A 20,969-nucleotide genomic window follows, 5' to 3' on the forward strand; every position below is an offset into this window, starting at 1 on the left:
AGAGAGTAAGGCGTCGATGGCTGACCATGCTGTCAGGAGTTTAGTGGAGTTCTAATTTATATAATAGTTCTTTTTTATTTCTAAACCAGTGATTATTTTTTGCATATTTTGCACCTTTTCCTTTACATCACCTGTCTGCCGTGGACGTGTATGGTAGAGCTGCCTCTCCCCACCGGGGAGATGAGTAGGTGATATGAGAGATAGTGGAGAACATGAAGGTATCGTGAGAGCCTTTTCTGTGCTGTCTCAGAACAGCACTGCATGTCGCCTGCCTGTCTTGTTTGGCAGGAGGAAGACCGTAGGGGATGAAAATTGGGGGCAGAGTTGTGTGCCTGGACGGTAGCTTTGGTGAGTTTGGTTAAATTCATTCGTCAGAGAATCTGGTTTGGCTTTTTCCAAATCAGAGCCCCTTAGTCTGTGGTTAAATTCCCAAGTAGAAGCCGAACAAACAGCCTTCTTCCATATGGATCAAATAACACTTAATAAAAATGTAGTTGTGTCTATGTATGTAGCCATGTGTGCCTGGAAAAGGATTCTTGGTGGTAAAAGCTGTAGATCATGTTGGAAAACCTTTATTTTTCTTTGTTAAAACCAGTTCTTAAAATGGTCTTTGGCAACCTTGTTTCTTATCATTGGACTCTACCCAGAGGTGAGTGTTTGGGGGAAAATTTGAAGCAAATTTATGTGACTGTTTTCTGCGGGCAATAGGATGGAAAAACAGTAAAACTGAATTGCAGATTTCTCTGATTCTTCTAGGGACTTAAAAGTGCCTGACTTAGTTGCTCAGTTAAAATGTTCTCTCTTGGAGTGTAGGTTTGGGAAAGAATTGTGCTTAGACAATATTTTGGAAGAGTTAGCATCTAAAGCTAGGATTTATAGTCTATGGTCCACATCGGTCTTTGCCTTAAAGAATTCTTGTTTTCACAATGAATACCCACCATTTGCTTCGACATGGATGGAACTGGAGAGTAGTATGCTGAGTGAAGTAAGTCAATCGGAGAAGGACAAACATTATATAGTTTCACTCATACGGGGAATATAAAAAATAGTGAAAGGGAATAAAGGGGAAAGGAGAAAAAATGAGTGGGAAAAATCAGAGAGGGAGACAAAACATGAGAAACTCCTAACTCTGGGAAACGAACAAGGGGTAGTGGAAGGGGAGGTGGGTGGGTGGGGATGGGGTGACTGGGTGACAGGTACTGAGGGGGGCACTTGATGGGATGAGCAGTGGGTGTTATACTATATGTTGGCAAATCGAATTCCAATAAAAAATATACAAAAGAAAAGCTACTGAAAACTTAAAAAAAAAAAAGAATTGTTTTCACAAGACCTAAATTCAAGTATCCCCCACTTTAAACTCAGTCTATTTCTGGAAACCATATTTTAAAGTACACACCAAAAAGGACCCATCGTATTCCCTATAGGAATAATAACTAGTATTTGTATTGCCCTTACTATGTACACAGACACCGTTCTGTAAACATTTGTGTAAACATGTGTAAACATTTCACTTGCATTAACAATCCTCACAGCAAGCTCATGAAATAGATACCATTATCCTAATTTCACATATGAGAAAACTGAGGTAGGGAGAGATTAAGTACCTTGCCTGGAGTCACATGGCTAGTTAATGGGGACAACGGGATTTATTTTAGGCAGTTGGACTTTAAAGCTTGAGTGATTAAACGACCGTAATATGTTGCCTCTCAAATAATGTCAAACATTATTGTGGTTTTTAAGTAAGGATTTACCAGCCAGATATGACCAAGTATAGATCATAAAAGCAAAGACATGTTTAGTTAGTTATTCAATGTCAAATAGCTATAAAACTTAATTGGATAGAAAAATATTCTGATTCTTCTAAAATGGGGATGAACATGTCAATCAGATTGACTATGCAAAGGCCTCAATACTCTATAAAGCACATAAGATACTTTTTCTGCGACATAAATTTGACTGTAAACAATATGCTAGTAAAAATGTAGAGTGATATTTTCATTTAAATCTCTGGTTTAGACTTTGAAAGCTGTTTGTGTTTTGAATGTCCCACTTGTCTCGAAGAGACACTAATGCTTTCACCTTCACTTCTGCAGGATAGTGTATGTAGGGGCTAGTATTTCAGATTGGTAGTTTTTCCAGCTGTTTTTTGGCTTCCATAGAGTCTTTGAGAAGTCGGCTAAATATCTTGTTGGAGGGGATCCAGTGGTGGGTGGCTTTGGCAGAAGGCTGGAGAGTGGCTCCTTGCTTCTGGGGGGATCTGGGGGAGTTCTGGGGTAGGCAGCCGATATTCTGGGGATCGTGTGGAAGGTCCTTCTGAATCCTGTGTTGCACTAAATCCCCAGGGCGGTGAGAATAGTCTGGTTAATGGATCGCTAAGCATTATGCTCTTCTCTATAGAATGTTTAATAGCAATACCCAGTAGCTCACTCCTTTCTCTTTTCTTCCCTGCCCCCTCCCTCTTTTTCTCTCTCCCTGGATTCCTCCCTGTCTGCAGCACAGACCCTGGATCCTGGGGGCTTATGGAATGTGGGCCTCCTGGTGTGTGCTGGGGGCCCACGGCACAGCCATTATTTTTCTCCACACCCTCATCTCCTTCTGTGTAGCCCAGCTCCGGTCACTGGCCCTCACATGGCTCTGTTCTCTCTTCCTGCTCTCCACACTGAGGCTGCAAGATGTGGAGGAAGTTAAGGTAAGTGTAGCCGCTTTACCCTTAGCAGTGCTTCCATTGGGCAGACGCCTTCATTTTCAGCCAAGAGTCAGTTGAAGAACCGTGGTGGGGGTCCCTCCAGTGGCCAAGTGGGGTTGATGCATGTGGATCCTGGTGTGTTGCGTTCTGCACTCGTCTTTTGTATCTGACTATGTATGCCTTAGCCCTCTGGTTGCCCAGGGTTGACCCTGTACCTCTTTTCCCGGTTTGGTAGGCATGGATGGTGCCAGATGTCGCAGCAGCAGTGGGTAAGGAACAATGGGAAAAAAAAGCAATGGTCTTCTGTGCATTTAATAAAAAATCATCTGTAGAGTGCTCTACAATTTATAGGAAAAACTCACATTCCTTATCTCATCCGAGGCACATGATAGCCCTTGAGACAGATAAGGCAGGTGTTTTCCTTGCCCAGAAAATCTTAGGAAGTTTTGATATTCTTTCTTTAGTCGTCATGGAACTGAAACTTCTGGGGTGTCTTTATTTTTATGCACTTGTTCATTCCCTCATTCATTGATACAAGTGACAGCACTCAGTGCGCCCTGGATCAGCAAAGTTGGGGCAAAGAACATGATGGGAAAGATGAACCAGAGGGTGAGCTGATTCCTTGGCTCTTCTGGTAACTGTCTTTCCTACTTTTGAAACTGGAGGCAGTCATTCAACCTGAATCTCAATTTCATCATTTTGAAAATGAAATCAATAGGTGCTCTGTCTTCCTCATGGAGTCGTTCTGAGGCTCTAATAAGATGATATCTATTAAGTGATTTTGTAAAAATTGTAGCCTTTTGAAAATTCAATAATTTTTTTCTGTTACACTATTCTTAATTTTTCTTCACTCTCACCGACAGACTGGGGCTAACACTTGAAGCACATATGTCCAAATCTGGACTTAAGAGAGAAAGTAGGGTAATAGCTTCATCTTGACAAAAGACGCTTCCCACAGTGATGAACTAGGTGATCATCTAAGTACATGTGCTTAAAAATAGATGTGCACTAAAAATAAAAAGGAATCCATAGCTAACTTTTTGGGGACCTGGCAAATGTAAAAAACAGACTCCAATTGTAATTATCATTTGTTTGGGAATAGTTAGCATCAGTTATGGATGTTGGTAGGGAATAAACATTCCATTTATTATGCAGACTAGAGATTTGAAAAATACTGCCCAAGGGGAACAAATGACCAGAAACTAGTTGCTTTGGGTTTTCATGCTTTTGCATGAGTAGTTCTCTTGGTCTTTCTTGGTGGCTGTTGAAGTCCTGGGCATGGAACAGAAACTCTTCACTGCTTAGTTTTTCTGTGGAAAGCTGTTAAAGCACCCCCACAGATCACATTCACTGTTCCTTCCTTTGTCCCAGTTTTCTATCTTTTATTCCCATTAATTGTTCTTCTCATTAAAAAAGCAGGGGCAGCCCTGGTGGCTCGGCGGTTTGGTGCCACCTTCAGCCCAGGGCCTGATCCTGGAGACCTGGGATCAAGTCCCACGTCGGGCTCCCTGCGTGGAGCCTGCTTCTCCCTCTTCTCTGCCTCTCTTTGTGTCTCTCATGAATAAATAAATAATAAAGTCTTAAAAAAAAAAGCAGTACATATGGGTTATGGAAAATGTTGAAGAATAAAATGATCCATAATTTTACGTCTCCTAGCACTGTTAAGGTCTTACCACATACATATTTTCATATATGCTTGTTATTTCTTATTTCAGCTTGCATTGTAATCATATACTCACATTACCTATCTCCTGTACGAGGATTTAGACACATCGAGGGCAGGGACTATTTTTCTTGACTGTTTCTAAAGCTTATTTGGCAAATCCTCCTCCACAACATGTGGAGCCAAATTAATAACAGAAAAGCAAAAGGAGAAATACGTTTGAAGGCAGGAATCCCATGTGATATTTATAAGCCTCTCTTTGCTTTCTGGATTGTTGGGGGAACTGTCAAAGTACCCACTGGCTGTAGTTAATCTCCACGTCGGGATGAATCTGATAGATGCGTATCTTGGAAAACTTTTCATTACAGCACATCAGGCCTAATGTGAAGTTGATGGGTGGTGGTAGAGCCACTCTTCTGCCCACTGCTTGTTTCTATTACCGGTGAGATTTACCTGCTGCTCCATGGTTCTCAACTCCCTTTACGGTAGCTGCTCTACCCATGGAAATGAAGTCCTTCCCAGGGGACTGGGTGGTGTCCTTCCTTGACACCCAAGAGTTGTTCTCTTCTTGTCACTTTGCAGAGAGGGTGGTACCAGACAGAAAATGAGTACTACCTACTGCAGTTCACGTTGACCGTGCGTTGCCTGTACTACACCAGCTTCAGCCTTGAGTTCTGCTGGCAGCAGATGCCGAACGGGCACAGCTTCTACTCCTTTCCCTGGCTGGTGGCCTATGTCTTCTATTACCCCGTCTTCCACAACGGGCCTATCCTCAGCTTCCCGGAGTTCATCGCAAAGGTAGAGCCCATTGGGGACTGGATTGGTATTCTGTGGATTAAGGCTCCATCCTTACTGGTCATGGCCATCCATGAGACTCCCAAGGCTCTTCATTCAGGGGCACCCTCAGATTTAAAACATATTATTGTTGTGACTTCCTACGTAATAAATGAAGTACTTAAGGGAAAATAAATATTTGAAATAAAGGTCAACTTGTCTCTTGCACATGTTGGCTCGAGGAACCCCACACCCTGACTCCTCGATGGGCTCTGGCAACTAAGATTAGTAGCTGGGCGCAGCAAGAAGTCCCAGGGAAAGAAAAAATTGGATTCTGATGGTATTACTTGGAAAAGTAGAAAGGGAAACTGTCTAAGGCTGTTGGTTGGCAAATATGACTTTGTGATATCACTGCTTATGAAATACCTCTGTCATCACCTGGGAATTGTTCAGGGTGACCTAGATGAGACAGCAGAGTGGAGTTGGAGGGAGTTTGAACGTAATAATGTGTTTTGGGGTCCAAAAGAGTTTCTGCCCAGGACCCAGCTTCCCTACAGCCTTGTCTGAAGTTCCTGTAAAGCTACCTTTGTCATTCCCACCTCATTTTCCCTCCTACTTCGAATTTTTGTTCTCATTCCACAGCTGGCCTCATGGAACGTGTTTATGAGGTCAGTCAAGGTTCAGTAAATTGATAATGCCTAAAACCTATGTTTCTCTACAGGTAGTCCTACCTCCTACCACCAGAACAAAACAATCTTGATGGAGATGGGGATGACACATATGCACACACATACATGCACACACAACACAGCATATGTACACACAGAACACAACACACGCCTGTGCACAACACACACAAGCACATACACACATATGCATACACACGCCTGGAAATGAGTTCAAAGTGCAGGGCCCGCAGCCGTGTTGCATTATTTCCTAAGGGCAATGTGTACGGCGCCCCCTGGAAAAGTAGCAGGTTTCTTAGAAATCCCGTATTCTATCTTAAAGATCCTGTGAATTATACATTATACTTAAAAGTATATTTCTGCATTATAATAATAATGTAGTTTTAAAATTGCCAATAAAATTTATTTAATTTTTTTCCTCCATAGATCTTCAAGTGAGATTGATATTCTCGGCAGATATATGCTAAACATATATGGTTTCTCATACCTCAGTTTGAGTTACAAAGGTCATTCTTCTGTCATGAAGTAATTTGAAGTTTGTGTCTGAGAATTGTATTTAAAATTATTGTGTAAAGACAGGTGGTTAGTGATGGCAACTGATCTAATTTAGTGGTTCTCAAAGTGAGGTCTTTGTACCACCAGCAACAGGACTATCTGGGAACTTGTTAGAAATGCAAATTCTTGGGATGCCTGGGTGGCTCCCTGCATGGGGCCTGCTTCTCCCTCTGCCTATGTCTTTGCCTCTCCCTCTCTCTCTGTGTGTCTCTCATGAATAAATAAATAAATCTTAAAAGAAATGCAAATTATTGGGCCCCACCTCAGATCTGATTCAGACACTCCAGTGGTGGGGTCCAGCAATATGATTTATTAGGCCTTCCAGGTGATCCTGCAGCCTGCTAGAGGTGGAGAACCATTGTCCTGGGTTCCTCAGCAGAGCTGGGGGCTGGGGGTGTCCAAGTGTAGGTCAGGCCCTACAGGTTTCTTCCTGTAGGCAGTCAGGTGTGGAGACTGGCTGCATCTCTGTCTTACTCCCTCTCTTTTTCAATCCTTTCAAAATGGAAGCACGTGCTAAAACAGGGAACTGGGAAGGTAAACCGAGACCTTTCTTTGTCTGGGAAGAGTCATAGGAAAGTTGGTCTAGAGAAGGCAAATGTTTAGTAAGCTGCAGGGCAAGTAAAAACAGCCACGAGGCTTCCACATTACAGAAGGTCTTATGGGGGCACTGACCCCCTTTGAGAAAAATGGGTCTTAAAAAGGAAGCAGTTAGGTAGGAAGCTAAGCCAGTAGTGAAAGAGTTCCTTCTGGGAGGCCAAGAAGGAAGAGGCTGCTGGGGGAGGAAGAAAGCCAACTGGAAGAACTTGTAAGCGACGTTTGCTCTGAAGGAGGATGTGAGTGAATGAATGTAAAGGTAACATGAAATGGCAGTAGTGAAATTCATGGTTCTACGGTGATGGGGTCAACGAGAGCCAGAGAACGAGGCTCTGCCGCCAGGGGGCAGCAGAGCCCCACCGTGGAAACCAACCAGAAGGGGGAACTCTGGTTGATAAAAGACAGCATTAGGCACACCGTGGGGGGAATGTATCTTTCACCCCATGCAGCTTTTTTTTTTTTTTTTAAATGTGTACATCGCATACACAGGATGAGGGAAGCATAGAGGAGGTGTCCTCTGTGAAGTCAGCCATGTGCAATTTGCACACCCATCCTGAGCAGGTAAACGTTTGCCTGGTAAAAGGCCATAGTGCCTGAACTTGGAGGCCATCTCAGATGGCATTTGGAGTTTCAGGAACATGTGCCCCGTTTATTTTTCTCCCATGGTCTGTGGAGCTCAGATACTGAGCGAGGAGGGGTGATGCTAGAGGACGGGGCAGCTGGGGACAGGTTTAATAAGCAGAGGCACTTACCCACAAGGCTTGTTCATTCACTTAGCTTGGAGCCCAAGCAGGTTGAATTGTGCAGTAGAGGCTGGCGTGGGGAAGGATGGTGAGTCTGAATGTGGTAGGACCAGGGGGCTTTTCCTTACAGAGCCAGTGCTCAAATGGTTAGCTTGCATGGTGGCTACGAGCAAAGGCCCGGGAGCCCAGCCCTATTGTTAACAGGGTTTGAATTCCTACTTCGCTTTAGCTTTTGAGAGTATTTAGTGAATTACCTACCTTACTGGTGAAACGGGAAGAATAATAGTACCTCCCTCATAGGATTATTATAAGGATTAAAGGATTTTGTATAGGTAACATGGCTTGACATGTGAACATCCTGAAGTGTTAATGATTACTATTATTGTCGTTGGTAGCCAAAAGCATGTGGCAGTTTTGGGAGAGGTTATTGGAGGAGGTCATGGAGAGGATATGACTGCTGGTTGACCCATAAGCTGAACCCAGACAATCAGAGGCTCCTCACACCTTGCCCCATCCTTAGAATGTACATCCCACCTGCCATTCCCCACTAGGAGCTATTCCAAGGACACACAGCCTTGAAAGAGTAAGGTGTCATTGAGACCCTTGGACTCGAATATGTGACTGAACTGGGTTAAGGCCTCTATCTAAACTTTTAAGATTTGGTAGGCGGGTGTGGAGATCTTGCAGCAACTCGAGACTAGTCTTGTGTTTAAGTTCCTCTGTTTATTTCATCTGCCACCTACCAATCTGGAGTGCTTTACCTCTTCATTCCCTCCTTGTCCTCCATGTAGAGGGGCCAGTTTCACAGCTTACCCCTTGGTGGGCCCAGACTTAAATGGCTAGGGCTGGTAAGAGCTGGGCAGGCAGACAATGTCCCACATGTGTCACTCAGCGTTTGGGGTGGGCTCTGGCTCTAGAGACCAGCTGGAATAATACAGACTGTAATAAAGAACACCAACTGAGCGCTTGCTCCGAGCCAGCTGTGGCATGTGCTAACTCCTTCATCCTCACAGCCACTGGAGAAGAGAGATACGATTGTTACCACCACTTTACAGATGGTAACACAGAGGCAAAGAGAGGCTAATTGAATGCAGATTGGGGGTGGAAGGAATCCAGATGTGAGCCTTGCTGCCAGCTGGGCAGCCAGCCCCACAGGAGTTAGAGGCTGCAGTGTGGCCTGGTGGATATCTGGATCTGGAGGCTCAGGCTGGATAGAGCAGTGGCAGTGCTTGCTGTTGTGGCAGAGACCACTGAGTACCATTGGCCTTGGTCTGGATGCCTGGGGAGAGGGAGGTGAGGGCTGATTACGGAACACTCTGCTGGGAGTCGGGTATGATCTGAGACCATGGACTGGAGAGAAGTTTATCTGTCACAAAGCATAAGACTCCTGGCTACAATGCCCTTGACCCAGGCGTAGAGGTTGGAGCAGAGTTGGCAGAGTCAAACGCTGGCTCCAGGGAAGGCTTTTGTTTGGTGCTCTTAAATATATGTATTATTAGTGTGTGAAGGAAAAGAACCTTTCATCTTTTAGAACTGTCATCTTTAATCATCAGACTATCTTTGAAAGGCTTCAATATTCCTTTTTATGCAATTTGCATGAAATGAGGTTTTAAAATATAATGTGTTTTAAAATGCACTTTGCAGATGAGTTAATGTGTATTTTTTAGTGGAGTCTTAACTAAAAATTCCCATTGATGGCAGTTTCCAATGGTCTTAAGGTTGGCACTCCCCGAGGTTTGAGATATCTCAAATGAAATGCTTGCATGCAGACAAGAGAGCTCATTAGGTGAGCTGTGTATGGCATATCTTTTATTCCTGCTGGATTGACAAGGGACAAATGCTGAATTTTTTAAATAAAAGGGAATCAACTAGATTGAAGGTATAAATGGACTGTAATCATATGACACTAACGAAAGATGAAAAAACTTTTTTAAGTACAAGCAAATAGAGTAAAAAACTGGATTGTTTTCCTTCTCCTGTATTCATTTGTATGATTAAGGAATAGACAATTCTGTTACTCTGAATGAGGAGGCATCCAACATCAAAAGGTAGGCATTGCAGCGGAAAGTTCAGCCCTTCTGGTCCAGTGGTGACACATAATTATACCTTATTAAACCGGGTAGAGAGGTTTTGCCCTGGGGAGAGTAGGTGAGCCATTATTGGGAAGCCAATCAACCACAAAATGTACCTCATGTTTCTCCTTAATTATAGATATTTGTGTCATTTTAGACTGCACATTGTTTGGGGAAGCTAAGGCAGGCCTCTGAATGGCAATTGCCTGGAGCTAAGAGGTGATTGGGTAGGCATGTTTTCCTGATTGCCTCATGTCACTCTCTTCCCATCCAGCTGCTTCTCTATTCCCTGGCTTGGGGCTGCACGCCCCAGTGATGCTCTGAGGCCTCAGGTACAGATTTGGTCTTCAGGAGACCTGAGCCTGGGATGGGCTTATGCTCAGGGTCCTACAGGCCATGTGCACAGTTGCTTATTTAGAAACAGGGGACATTTTGTCGTGTGAAGATTGTGTTCTGTCTACACTGCTTTTGAGGCCGTTATCACATTCAGCCAGGGGCTTGCTTCCCTCCAAGAGTGTGGCACCAAGAAAGGGCCGCCTGTGGTCTGGAATGGTTTAGTTGCCTCTTTGAGTCTTAGCTTAGCTGATTGCCTTCTGGCCTCCGCAGACCAATGGACACTATGTTCAGAATCGTTTCCTCATTTGCTGATGGCAGTGAGGTCCAAATGAATTTGCTTTAGAGAACTGGGAAAGAATGAACGAAGAGGAACTCAGCTCCTTGTTGTTAAGAAAATCAACAGGTGAGGTGGGAAGTTGAGGAGAAGTAAAGATGGGTCCAGTGTAGGACAATGAGCATCTTACGTGTAGAAGATGCTAGGCTGCCCAGGGGGGCGGGGGGTGTCCTGAAGCTAGATATTTTTTTAGAAGGGTGAAGAAATAGAGGACCTTGCCTCATAGACAGAGAAGACTAAAGTCTTCACGATATTGTGAAGTTCCATTATTTTCCCCTTTGATTATAAAAATAAACAACTGTTAAAAGCAGTCTAAAAATCTGACCAAAAGGGGTACAATCACCGTTACCATTTTGGTGTGTGTTTTTCTAGTCTTTAATTATTTAATGCACGTTGAAAAAAGTAGTTTTCATGTCCACATAATATTGAGGTGCGCTCATGCATTTGACCAACCTCCCACTGTTGGACATTTGGGGTATTTCCTTTTCTTCCCAATTCAGTAGCAGATGTGAATGATTGGGCAGGTAGTCATCTCTGCATTGAGGCTTTGTCCGTCCATTGGCCTACAGATCCATTGCTGTAGTCGTTGTCTGGTCTTGCAGAGCACACACACTTCAGGTATGCATGCGGATGAAAGCCACCCTCACTTTATGCCTGGAAAGGGATGTGCATTGGGTCATATAGTCCAGCTGTGGTTGCACAAAGCCCTGATAAGCCCAGTCTTCCTTCTGGGAAAACCCTTCCCAGATAACTTGGCAGATCTCTCCCAGCAGTTATGGTTGCTTCTAACAAGGCAGATTGCTATGGCTGGGCAAAATACCTCCCCAAGGCCAACTGTGGAAAGCTAATGGAAGAAGGAAATTCCTGTTAGTTTGATCAATTTACATTGAAAATATTAAACCAATACACTTTCCTTGGTATAGCTACCTAAGCAGATGGCAAAAGGGAGGAAGCCATTTGTGCAGATGACTGCGATGCCTCTGAACCAGCCAGAATTTCTTAAGCTGGTGTCTTGCTGTGAGAGGACAGTTTGAGAAAGTAGTAGAATGTTTGGTCAAAATGGAGTAAACGTAAATCCCCTGGCGTGCAGATTTCCCTTCCTCCCTGAGGGCAGCGCCTATCATTCCTGGCTGCAGTGGGACCCCCTGCACCATTGGTGTTCAAGGAGTGTGGGAGCCCAAGAGGCCCTAAGGATGAGCCTTTCCTGTTCATGTAGCATCTTGAGCCCAAATTGTCAAAAGCTAAATCAAGTCCATTTCTTCTGCCAGCGAATGTTTGCTGATCCAACTTCATCATTTATGCATTAGCTTCACCTCTACATTACAAGGCAGGCTTCAGTCTAATAAAATCTTGTCAGAGTAAGATCCAGACCACTTATATGCTTGCTCATTTTTGTGTGTTTGCCTAGTGATGTAAGGCTGAAATTGAATTCACACAAATTTTATAAGGTGCTTATGCATTTCAGCATCTATGTGTTTTAAAGTACTTTTTTTTTTAAAAAAAAGATTTTATTTATTCATGACAGAGACAGAGACATAGGCAGAGGGAGAAGCAGGCTTCCTGTGAAAAGCCTGATGTGGGACTCGATCCCAGGACCCCGGGACCATGACCTGAGCTAAGGTAGACACCCAGGTGCCCCTAAAGTATTGTGTATCCCTAGACAGCAGGCAGTGAGGCAAGACCCAGAACCCAGCTACTGTGATAAAATTGGTTCTGTGTTGTTCATATGTTGAGTGAACTCTCAGTAGTCTGTCCTTGTCCATGAATAATAGAAACGTCCTTCTCTCACCTTTGGCATTTGGTCTTGTCCTATGTCCTAATTCTGCCCTGAAACTGGTATGCCTCTGGGATGCCATGAGGGAAGAATGTGAAGAAGGCGCAGTAGGAGGCACCCAGGTTGCCAGATACCAAATGCCAATTAGCCTGTGCTATTTATATGCGGGTGCTGTGCTGAGTACTTCATATATATCATCATATTTAGTCATGACCATTTTTTTCACTTTATGTGTAAGGGAACCAAGCCTCAGAGAGATTAAGTAACCTGCTTGGGATCACACGGCTGTGTGGTTTGTGCTAGAATCTGATCCCAATTCTGACTGTAAAGTTCATGTTCTTAACTTACATTGCACTGTGTGCTGATTAAGAGACTTGTCCTGTGTACTGTCCCTGTGTTTATTCTGCTTTATTTCAGAAACAACTTCAGTTAAGAGAACACACCCACATCTAAATTTTCCCTTGTTCTCAAGCTCTGTCTCTCCTCCCTTTCTCTTACCAGTTCTGTACCCCTTCCTGACTTGGCCCTACCTTTACCAGCCTTACAGGTGGGTGGGTGATGGATGAAGACAGGCAGTGTGACACCTGAGCCTAAAGAGACCCCAAAGTCCTGAGGGGGAGTACTTCGGGTACTGCCCTCCACGCTGGGCTTTTGCAAAGCTGTTGCTGTGGTGAAGGGATGCAGAACCCACCTTGGTTCTTGGCGCTAGGCTAGCTCGTTGATCCCACCCAAGCTTGGATGTGACTTTTTCACCCAAGAACAATGAATAACTACACTGACCCTCTGTTGGTATAAGTGGCAATGATGTTTGTGAGAAGTTGACTAGAAATACTGTCTAGGGGACTATTTGGAAGATTTAAAAAGTCAAGGCACAATCCAATGACTTCTTTGGTTTCTCCTTTAGGTGCAGCAGCAAGAGTACTGCTCGCTGAAGTCCAACCTTTCCGCCTTTGCCGTGGGGCTGGGTCGCCTCCTCTGCTATTGGTGGTTGGCAGAGCTGATGGTTCACCTCATGTACATGCACGCCATCTACAGCAGTGCCTCTCTCCTGAAGGCTGTCTCTTGTTGGACCTTAGGTAATTGTGGAAATTACTGTCAGTGGAACAAGCATCAAGAGTTAGCTTCAGAGTAAGGCTGGGCTGGGTGGCAGACAGGGTGTAGTTGTCTTGAGTAGTCCTTCTTTTTTTTTTTTTTTTGTTTATTTTTTATTGGTGTTCAATTTACCAACATACAGAATAATCCCCAGTGCCCGTCACCCATTCACTCTCACCCCCCGCCCTCCTCCCCTTCTACCACCCCTAGTTCGTTTCCCAGAGTTAGCAGTCTTTACGTTCTGTCTCCCTTTCTGATATTTCCCACATCTTTTTTTTTTTTTTTAGCTGACCTTGTTCCTCTGTGGCCAAGCTGATGCATGTGTGAGGTGGATGATGGATGTGAGGGCCAGGCTTTGTGGTCTGGGAGCTAAGGGTGGTAGGAATCCCTTTTCATAATGGAATCCTACTAAGCTTACTGGGGTCTGCATCTTTATGGTGTGGCCAGCACTGTAGTTGACAGCAGAGTTCAAGAGATGTAGGGGACAGCCTTCGAGTCCCTGCAAAGAGGCGATGCTCCAGGACTGAGTTGGGCTGTGGTATTCATTGTGGTTCTCGTGGATGATACTAAAGAAGAGAATATGAGCTTTAAGGCGGGACAGACCTGGGCTTGAGTCTCAGCTCCACCTACCACTAGTGGGCTGCCTTTGACGGGTTACTAAACCTCTCTGCATCTTTATCCTGTGAGGGGAACAGCCTTGAGTTTGCAGGTTTGTTTTGAGGGCTAAATGGAACCATGCAGGTGAAGGGCTTAGCTCATAGTGTCTTGGTAGATAGAATAAACGGTGTGTGCTAGTGTATATCCCTCCGTTGCCCCGCCCCCTTTTTTTGGTCTGCGCATTTCTTTATATCTGCAAGAAGGTGGGATGGGAGTAATCTCCTAAGCAGGACACAGTCTCCAGTATAGGACCGGTCTGTGGAGAAACCACTGCTCTTTATTTCTCTGGCCAAAACAGCAGAGACCGTGCCCCTTTCTGGACAAAAATCTCCTATTTCCTTGTTTGCTCTCCTTTTAAGAACTCCCGTGGTAGCTGAATTCAGCCTTGTGGTCTGACCTCCAGCCTGTAGCTCCACTGGGAAATGTGTGATCTTCCAGTCAGATTAAGCTGCTCCCTATGGAGGGCAAGAGTACAAGCCTGACTCCTTATCTGTTTGGTGATTTATAGATTTTTTTCAAGTGTTGATTGTCCTTGATATCACACATGCTTAATCAGAATGTTTTCAAAGAAGATACCTTTTAGGATTGGAAAAATACTAAGTTGTTTTAATTAAAGTCTCTTTCCCCTCCCCCCCAACAAGTCCTTTTTTTTTTTTTAATAGTTGAGGGTAACTAATACAAGGTTTTAATGAAATGCTTAGACAAACAGAATAGGAGGAAACGATGACATGCTAAATCAGATCCCTGTTGTACTGCACCCAAATCAAACTATCAGTTCATGTGATTTTAACTATAAGTAACAGAAAGCACAACTCAAAATGCGGTTCAAACGATACAGAAAAACCGTTATCTCTAAGGTCAGCACCAGTGGTAGTAAATTCAGTGACTCAGAAAAGTCATTAATGATCCATTTGGGGATCTGTTACTCAGTTTAAGAAATAACCAGAATCCTAGAAGCCCTTTGTTTATTTCTGTAACCCATTACTTTCTGTCACCCTCTCCTGAGTTTTGGTTTAGTCATTCCCTTTTTTTTTTTTTTTACTTAAAAATACAGACTTTATTTTTAGAGTTTTAAACACTTCTAGGTTTACAGAGAAATGGGGAGGAGAGTGTAGAGATTTCCCATGTACTCCCTGACCCTCACATGCACAGCTACCCGCACGAGCAACATCCCCACCAGGGCAGTGTGTTTGTTGTAACTGATGAACCTACGTCAACACATCATTATCACGTCAAGTCCATCATTTACGTTAGAATTTACTCTTGGTGTTTGTTGTACAGTCTGTGGGTTTTGACAGATGTATAATGACAAGTGTCCGCCACTTTAATGTCACAAAGTAGTCTCATAGCCCTGAAAATCCTTGGTGCCCTTTGTTTTTATCCCTCCCTCCCGTCTAACCCCTGACAACCACTGATCCCTTTACCATCTCCGTAGTTTTGTCTTATCCAGAATGTTATATAATTGGAATGATACAATATGTAGCTTTTCCAGATTGACCTCTTTCACTTAGTACTCTTATGCATTTAAGGTTTCTCCATGTCTCTTCATGGCTTGATCACTCATTTATTTTTAGCACTGAATAATCTATTGCCTAGAATGTACCAGAGTTTGTCCACTGAAGGACATCTTAGTTGTTTCTGAGTTGTACAATTATGAATAAAGATGCTGCGAACATCTGTGTGCAGGTTTTTGTGTGGACAGGAATTTAAAACTCCTTTGAATAGATACCACGGAGTACAGTTGCTGGATTGGATGGTAAGGGTATGTTTATTTGTGTAAGAAACTGCCCTACTCAGCCCGGGTGGCTCAGCGGTTTAGTGCCGCCATCAGCCCAGGGCATGATCCTGGAGACCCGGGATCGAGTCCCACGTCGGGCTCCCTGCATGGAGCCTGCCTGTGTCTCTGCCTCTCTCTCTCTTTCTCTCTCTGTCTCTCATGAATAAATAAATTAAAAAAAAAAAAAGAAACTTGGAAACTGTTTTCCAAAGTGGCTGTATCATTTTTGCATTCCCACCAGCAATGAATGAGTTCCTGTTGCTCTGCATTTTTGTCAGCTTTTGTTGTTGTCAGTGTTTAGGATTTCAGCTATTCTAGTAGGTATAGAGTAGCATCTCACTGTTGTTTTAATTTGCAATTCTCTAGTGACATTTGATGTGAAGCATCTTTTCATATGCTTATTTGCCATCTTTGCATGGTGTCTGTTCAGGTCTTTTGCTCATTTTTAAATTGGATTTTTCATTTTTTTAATTATTGAGTTTTAGTGATTCTCTGTGTATTTTAGATAAAAGTCCTTTATCAGATGTATCTTTTGCGAACATTTTCTCCTAGCCTGTGGCTTGTCTTCTCACTCTATTGACAGTGTCTTTCACAGAACAAAAGTTAAAAAATTTTGCAAGTCCAGCTTATCAGTTATTTCTGTCATGGATTACGCCCTTGGGGTTGTATCTAAAAAGTCATTGCCACATCCAAGGTCATCTAGATTTTCTCCTATGTCCTCTTCCAGGAGTTTCGTAGTTTTGAACTTTACAGTTAGATCTCTACTCCATTTTCAGTTAGTTTTTGTTAAGGCTGGAAAGTCTGTGTTTAGAATTTTTTTTTTTTTTTTTTGCATATGGATGCTCAGTTTTTCTAGCACCATTTATTGAGAATATCTTTGCTCACATTGTATTGCCTTTGATCCTTTGTCAAAGATGGATTGACTGTATCTATGGGGGTCTACTTCCGGGCATTCTATTCTGTGCTATTGATCTTTTTGCTTATTCCTTTTTTTTTTTTTTTAATTTTATTTATTTATGATAGGCACACAGTGAGAGAGAGAGAGGCAGAGACACAGGCAGAGGGAGAAGCAGGCTCCATGCACCGGAAGCCCGACGTGGGATTCGATCCCGGATCTCCAGGATCGCGCCCTGGGCCAAAGGCAGGCGCTAAACCGCTGAGCCACCCAGGGATCCCTTTTTTGCTTATTCTTTCACCAGTGTCACACTGTCTTGATTACTGTAGCTTTATAGTAAGTCTTTAAGTCAGATAGTGTCAGTCCTCTGACTTTGCTTTTCTCCTTCAATATTGTTCACTTTATTCTTGGTCTTTTACCTCTTCATATAAACTTTAGAAACAGTTTGTTGATATCAACAAAATAACTTGTTAGGATTTTGATTTGGATTGCATTGAATCTATAGATCAATTAAGGAAGAACTGATATTTTGACAATATGAGTCTATGAGCATGAGATACCTTTCCCTTTAATTAGTTCTTCTTTGTTTCAACAGAGTTTTAGTTTTCCTTATATATAACGTTTATATTTTGTTAAATTATACCTAAATTTTTTGGGTGCTAATGCATATAATATTGTTTTTGATTTCAATTTTTTTAAAAAAGATTTTCATTTATTAATTTGAGAGAAAGAGAAAAAGAGAGCATGAGCAGGGGTGAAGGTCAGAGGAAGAGGGAGAAGCTGACTCCTCACTGAGCAGGGAACCCAGTGTGGGCCTCGATCCAAGACCCCAGGATCTTGACCTGAGCCAAAGGCCAACACTTAACCGACAGAGCCACCCAGGTGCCCCTGTTTTTAATACCAAATTCCACGTGTTCACTGCTGGTATATTGGAAAGTGATTGACTTTGGTATATTAACCTTGTATCATGCAACCTTGCTACTATTGTTATATTAGTTCCAGGAGGGTTTTTTTAAAAAATATCTTATTTATTCATGAAAGACAGAGAGAGAGGCAGAGACACAGGCAGAGGGAGAAGCAAGCTCCATGCAGGGAGCCTGATGTAGGACTTGATCCTGGGTCTCCAGGATCATGCCGTAGGCCAAAGGTGGCACCAAACCGCTGGGCCACTTGGGCTGCCCAGTTCCAGGAGGTTTTGTTGTAGTTGTTGACTCTTTGGAATTTTCTACATATACAATACTGTCATCTGCAAATAAAAATTTCCTCCTTCCCAAAGTGTATAGCTTTTGTTTCATTTTCTTCTCTTATTATATTAGCTAGGACTTCCAGTATGATATTGGAAAGGAGTGATCAGAGAGGACATGATTGCCTTTTTACTGATCTTAGTGGGAAAGCTTCTAGTTTCTCACCATTAATTATGATGGTAGCTGTAGGTTTTTTGCAGATGCTTTTTTATCAAGTTGAGGAAATTCCCCTCTATTCCTAGTTTGCTGAGAGTTTTTATCATGAATGGGTTTTAGATTTTGTCAGATGGTTTTTTTTTTTTCTTTTGCATATGTTGATGTGATTATGTGTTTTTTTTCTTTTTTGGTCTGTTGATGTGGTGGATTACATTAACTGATTTTCAGATGTTGAACCAACTTGCATACGTGGGATAAATCCTGTCATGGTGTATAATTGTTTTTACACTTTATTGGATTTGATTTGCTAATTCTTTTTATTATAATATTATTGACTATATTCCCTATGGAGTATTTTACCTGTGACGTATTTAGTAACTGAAATTTTGTACCTCTTGATTCCCTGATTTGCTAATATATTGTTGAGGATTTGTGCATCTATGTTCATTAATGGTATTGAACATTGTAATATCTTTGTCTGATTTTGTGTTAGGATAATGCTGGCCTCATAGAATGAGTTAGGAAATATTTCCTCTATTTCTGTCTTCTGGAAGAGATTGTAGAGTACTGGCATAGTTTCTTCCTTAATGTTTTCCTTAAATGTTTTCTGTTTTGGAAGGTTATTAATTAGTGGGTCAATTTTTATAGATGTAAGCCTATTCATATTATATAATCCTATGTAGATTGGCACATTGTATCTTTCAGGAAATTGGTTCTTTTTATCCAAGTTATCAAATTTGTGGGCATAGAGTTTTCATAACATTGCTTTATCATCCTTTTGATGTTCATCGGTTCTGTAGTGATGTCTTCATTTTCATTCTCATGTTAGTAATATGAGAAATTAGATTTTTTTTCTTAACCTAGCTAGAGACTTACTGATTTTATTTATCTTTTCAAAGAACCAGCTTTTGGTTTTGTTGACATTTTTGTATAGATTTCCTATTTTTAATTTCATTGATGTCTGCTTTAATTTTTATTATCTCTTCTGCTTACTTTGTATTTAATTTGCTCTTTTTTTTCTAGTTTTCTAAGATGGACACTTAGAAGAGAAGATCTCAAATCAATAATCTAATATATACATTGAATGTTATAAATTTACTTTTAAGCACTGTGTTTGCTGCATCCCATGAATTTTGATAAGTTTTTTTCCTTTTTGTTTAGTTGAAAGTATGTTTTAATTTTCTTGAGATTTCTGCTTTGAACCATGTGTTATTTAGAAGTGCATTAAATCTCCCAAGTATTTTGAGATTTTTCCCAGTTATTTAGTATTGATTTCTAGTTTAGTTCCACGATGGTCTGAGGGTGGACATTGTATGATTTCTGTTATTTTAAATGTGTTTAGGTATAAAATATATACCATATACTATATTATATTATATATTATATTATACCATACTATATTATACCATATAATTTTAGGGCCCAGAATATGGTCTATCTTGATGAATGTTTCATGTGAGTTTGGGAAGAATGTGTATTCTGCTGTCATTGGATGAGTTAGTCTATAGATATTTATTCTGTCCAGTTGACTGATGGTACTGTTTAGTTCATCTATGTCCTTATTGATTTTCTGCCTGCTAGATCTGACCATTTCTGATAGAGGGGCATTGAAATCTCTAGCTATAATCATGGATTCATCTGTTTCTCTTTGCAGTTCTGTCAATTTTTGTCTCATGTCTTTTGACCCTCTGTTGTTAGGTATATGCACATTAAGGATTATAATATCTTATTAAAGAAGTGACTCTTTTATTATTTTGTGGTGTCCTTCTTTATCCTTGATAGTTTTCTTCATTTGGAGGTCTTATGTGTCTGAAAATTAACATAGCTACTCTAGCTTTCTTTTAATTCATGGTAGCATGATCTATCTTTCTCTATCCCTTTGCTTTTAATTCTGTGTCTTTACATTTAGAATGTGTTTCTATTAGACAGTAAATGTATAGTTAGGTCTTATTTTTTCATTCACTCTGACAGTCTTTGTATTTTAATTGGTATATTTAGACCATTAACATTTAAAATGATTACTGATATAATTGGATTGATATCTTCCATGTTTTTAATGATGTCTATTCATTGCTCTTGTTATCTTGTTTTTTGTTCCTATTTTTGTATTTTATTATTTGTCTGCCTTTTGTGGTTTTAATTGAGAATTTTTATCATTCCATTTTCTCTTTTTCTTAGCATATCAAATATACTTCTTTTTAAGCTTTTTTTAGTAGTTGCCCTAGAGTCTGCAGTATACATTTACAACTAATCCAAGACCACTTTCTGATAATACTGTATTTACTTTATGGTACTGCAAGTACCTCATGACAAAATTTTCCTAATTCCTCCCTCCCATCACTTGTATAATTGCTGTCATTCATTCCACCTATATAAATTGCAGCTCTAAACATTGTTGCTTTTATTGTTTTGAATACCCTTTTATCGCTTAGATCAATTAATAAGTTTTTATTTTACCTTTACTTTTTCTATCTGATACTTAATTTTTTTAAATGTATCTGAGTTTCTGACCTATATTATTTTTCTTATCTCTGAAGAACTTTTAAAACATTTATTACAAGGGAAATCTAGCAGAAACAAATTCCATTATTTTTGTTTATCTGAGAAGTCTTTATTTTTTATTCACTTTTGAAAGATCATTTTGCAGGATACAGAATTCTAGGTTGGTATTTTTTTTCTTCTCAACACTTTAAATATTATACTCTCTTCTTGCTTGTGTGGTTTCCAAGGAGAGGTTGGGTGTCACTCTTATCTTTGTTCCTCTATAGGTTAGGTTCCCCAACCCTTGCTGGCTTCTTTCAGTATTTTTTTCTTTATTTTTAATTTTCTGCAGTTGGAATATGATGTACCTATGTGCAGTTTTGGGACATATATCCTGTTTGGTTATTATCCTGGATCTTTGGTTTGGTGTCTGACTTTAATTTTAGGGGA

General features: G+C 41.4%; 1 protein-coding gene across 8 annotated transcripts in view; it reads left to right on the forward strand.

The window, feature by feature from the left end:
- Window positions 1–20,969, forward strand: part of HHAT (hedgehog acyltransferase) — a 340,331-nt gene that overhangs the window by 62,206 nt on the left and 257,156 nt on the right. For 6 of the 8 annotated variants that reach the window (XR_005361890.1, XR_005361891.1, XM_038542058.1 and 3 more), the window contains exons 5-7: window positions 2,495–2,689; window positions 4,932–5,147; window positions 13,122–13,293. Coding sequence is in view for 6 of the 8 variants with exons in the window: in XM_038542058.1 (XP_038397986.1) it covers window positions 2,495–2,689; window positions 4,932–5,147; window positions 13,122–13,293 (583 nt within the window). In the remaining 2 variants the exon portion in view is untranslated. The remainder of the gene's footprint in view (window positions 1–2,494; window positions 2,690–4,931; window positions 5,148–13,121; window positions 13,294–20,969) is intronic. The other 2 variants (XM_038542061.1, XM_038542063.1) reach the window with 1 other exon arrangement.

The sequence above is a fragment of the Canis lupus genome, chromosome 7, assembly GCF_011100685.1.
Source record: "Canis lupus familiaris isolate Mischka breed German Shepherd chromosome 7, alternate assembly UU_Cfam_GSD_1.0, whole genome shotgun sequence".
NCBI lineage: Eukaryota > Metazoa > Chordata > Mammalia > Carnivora > Canidae > Canis > Canis lupus.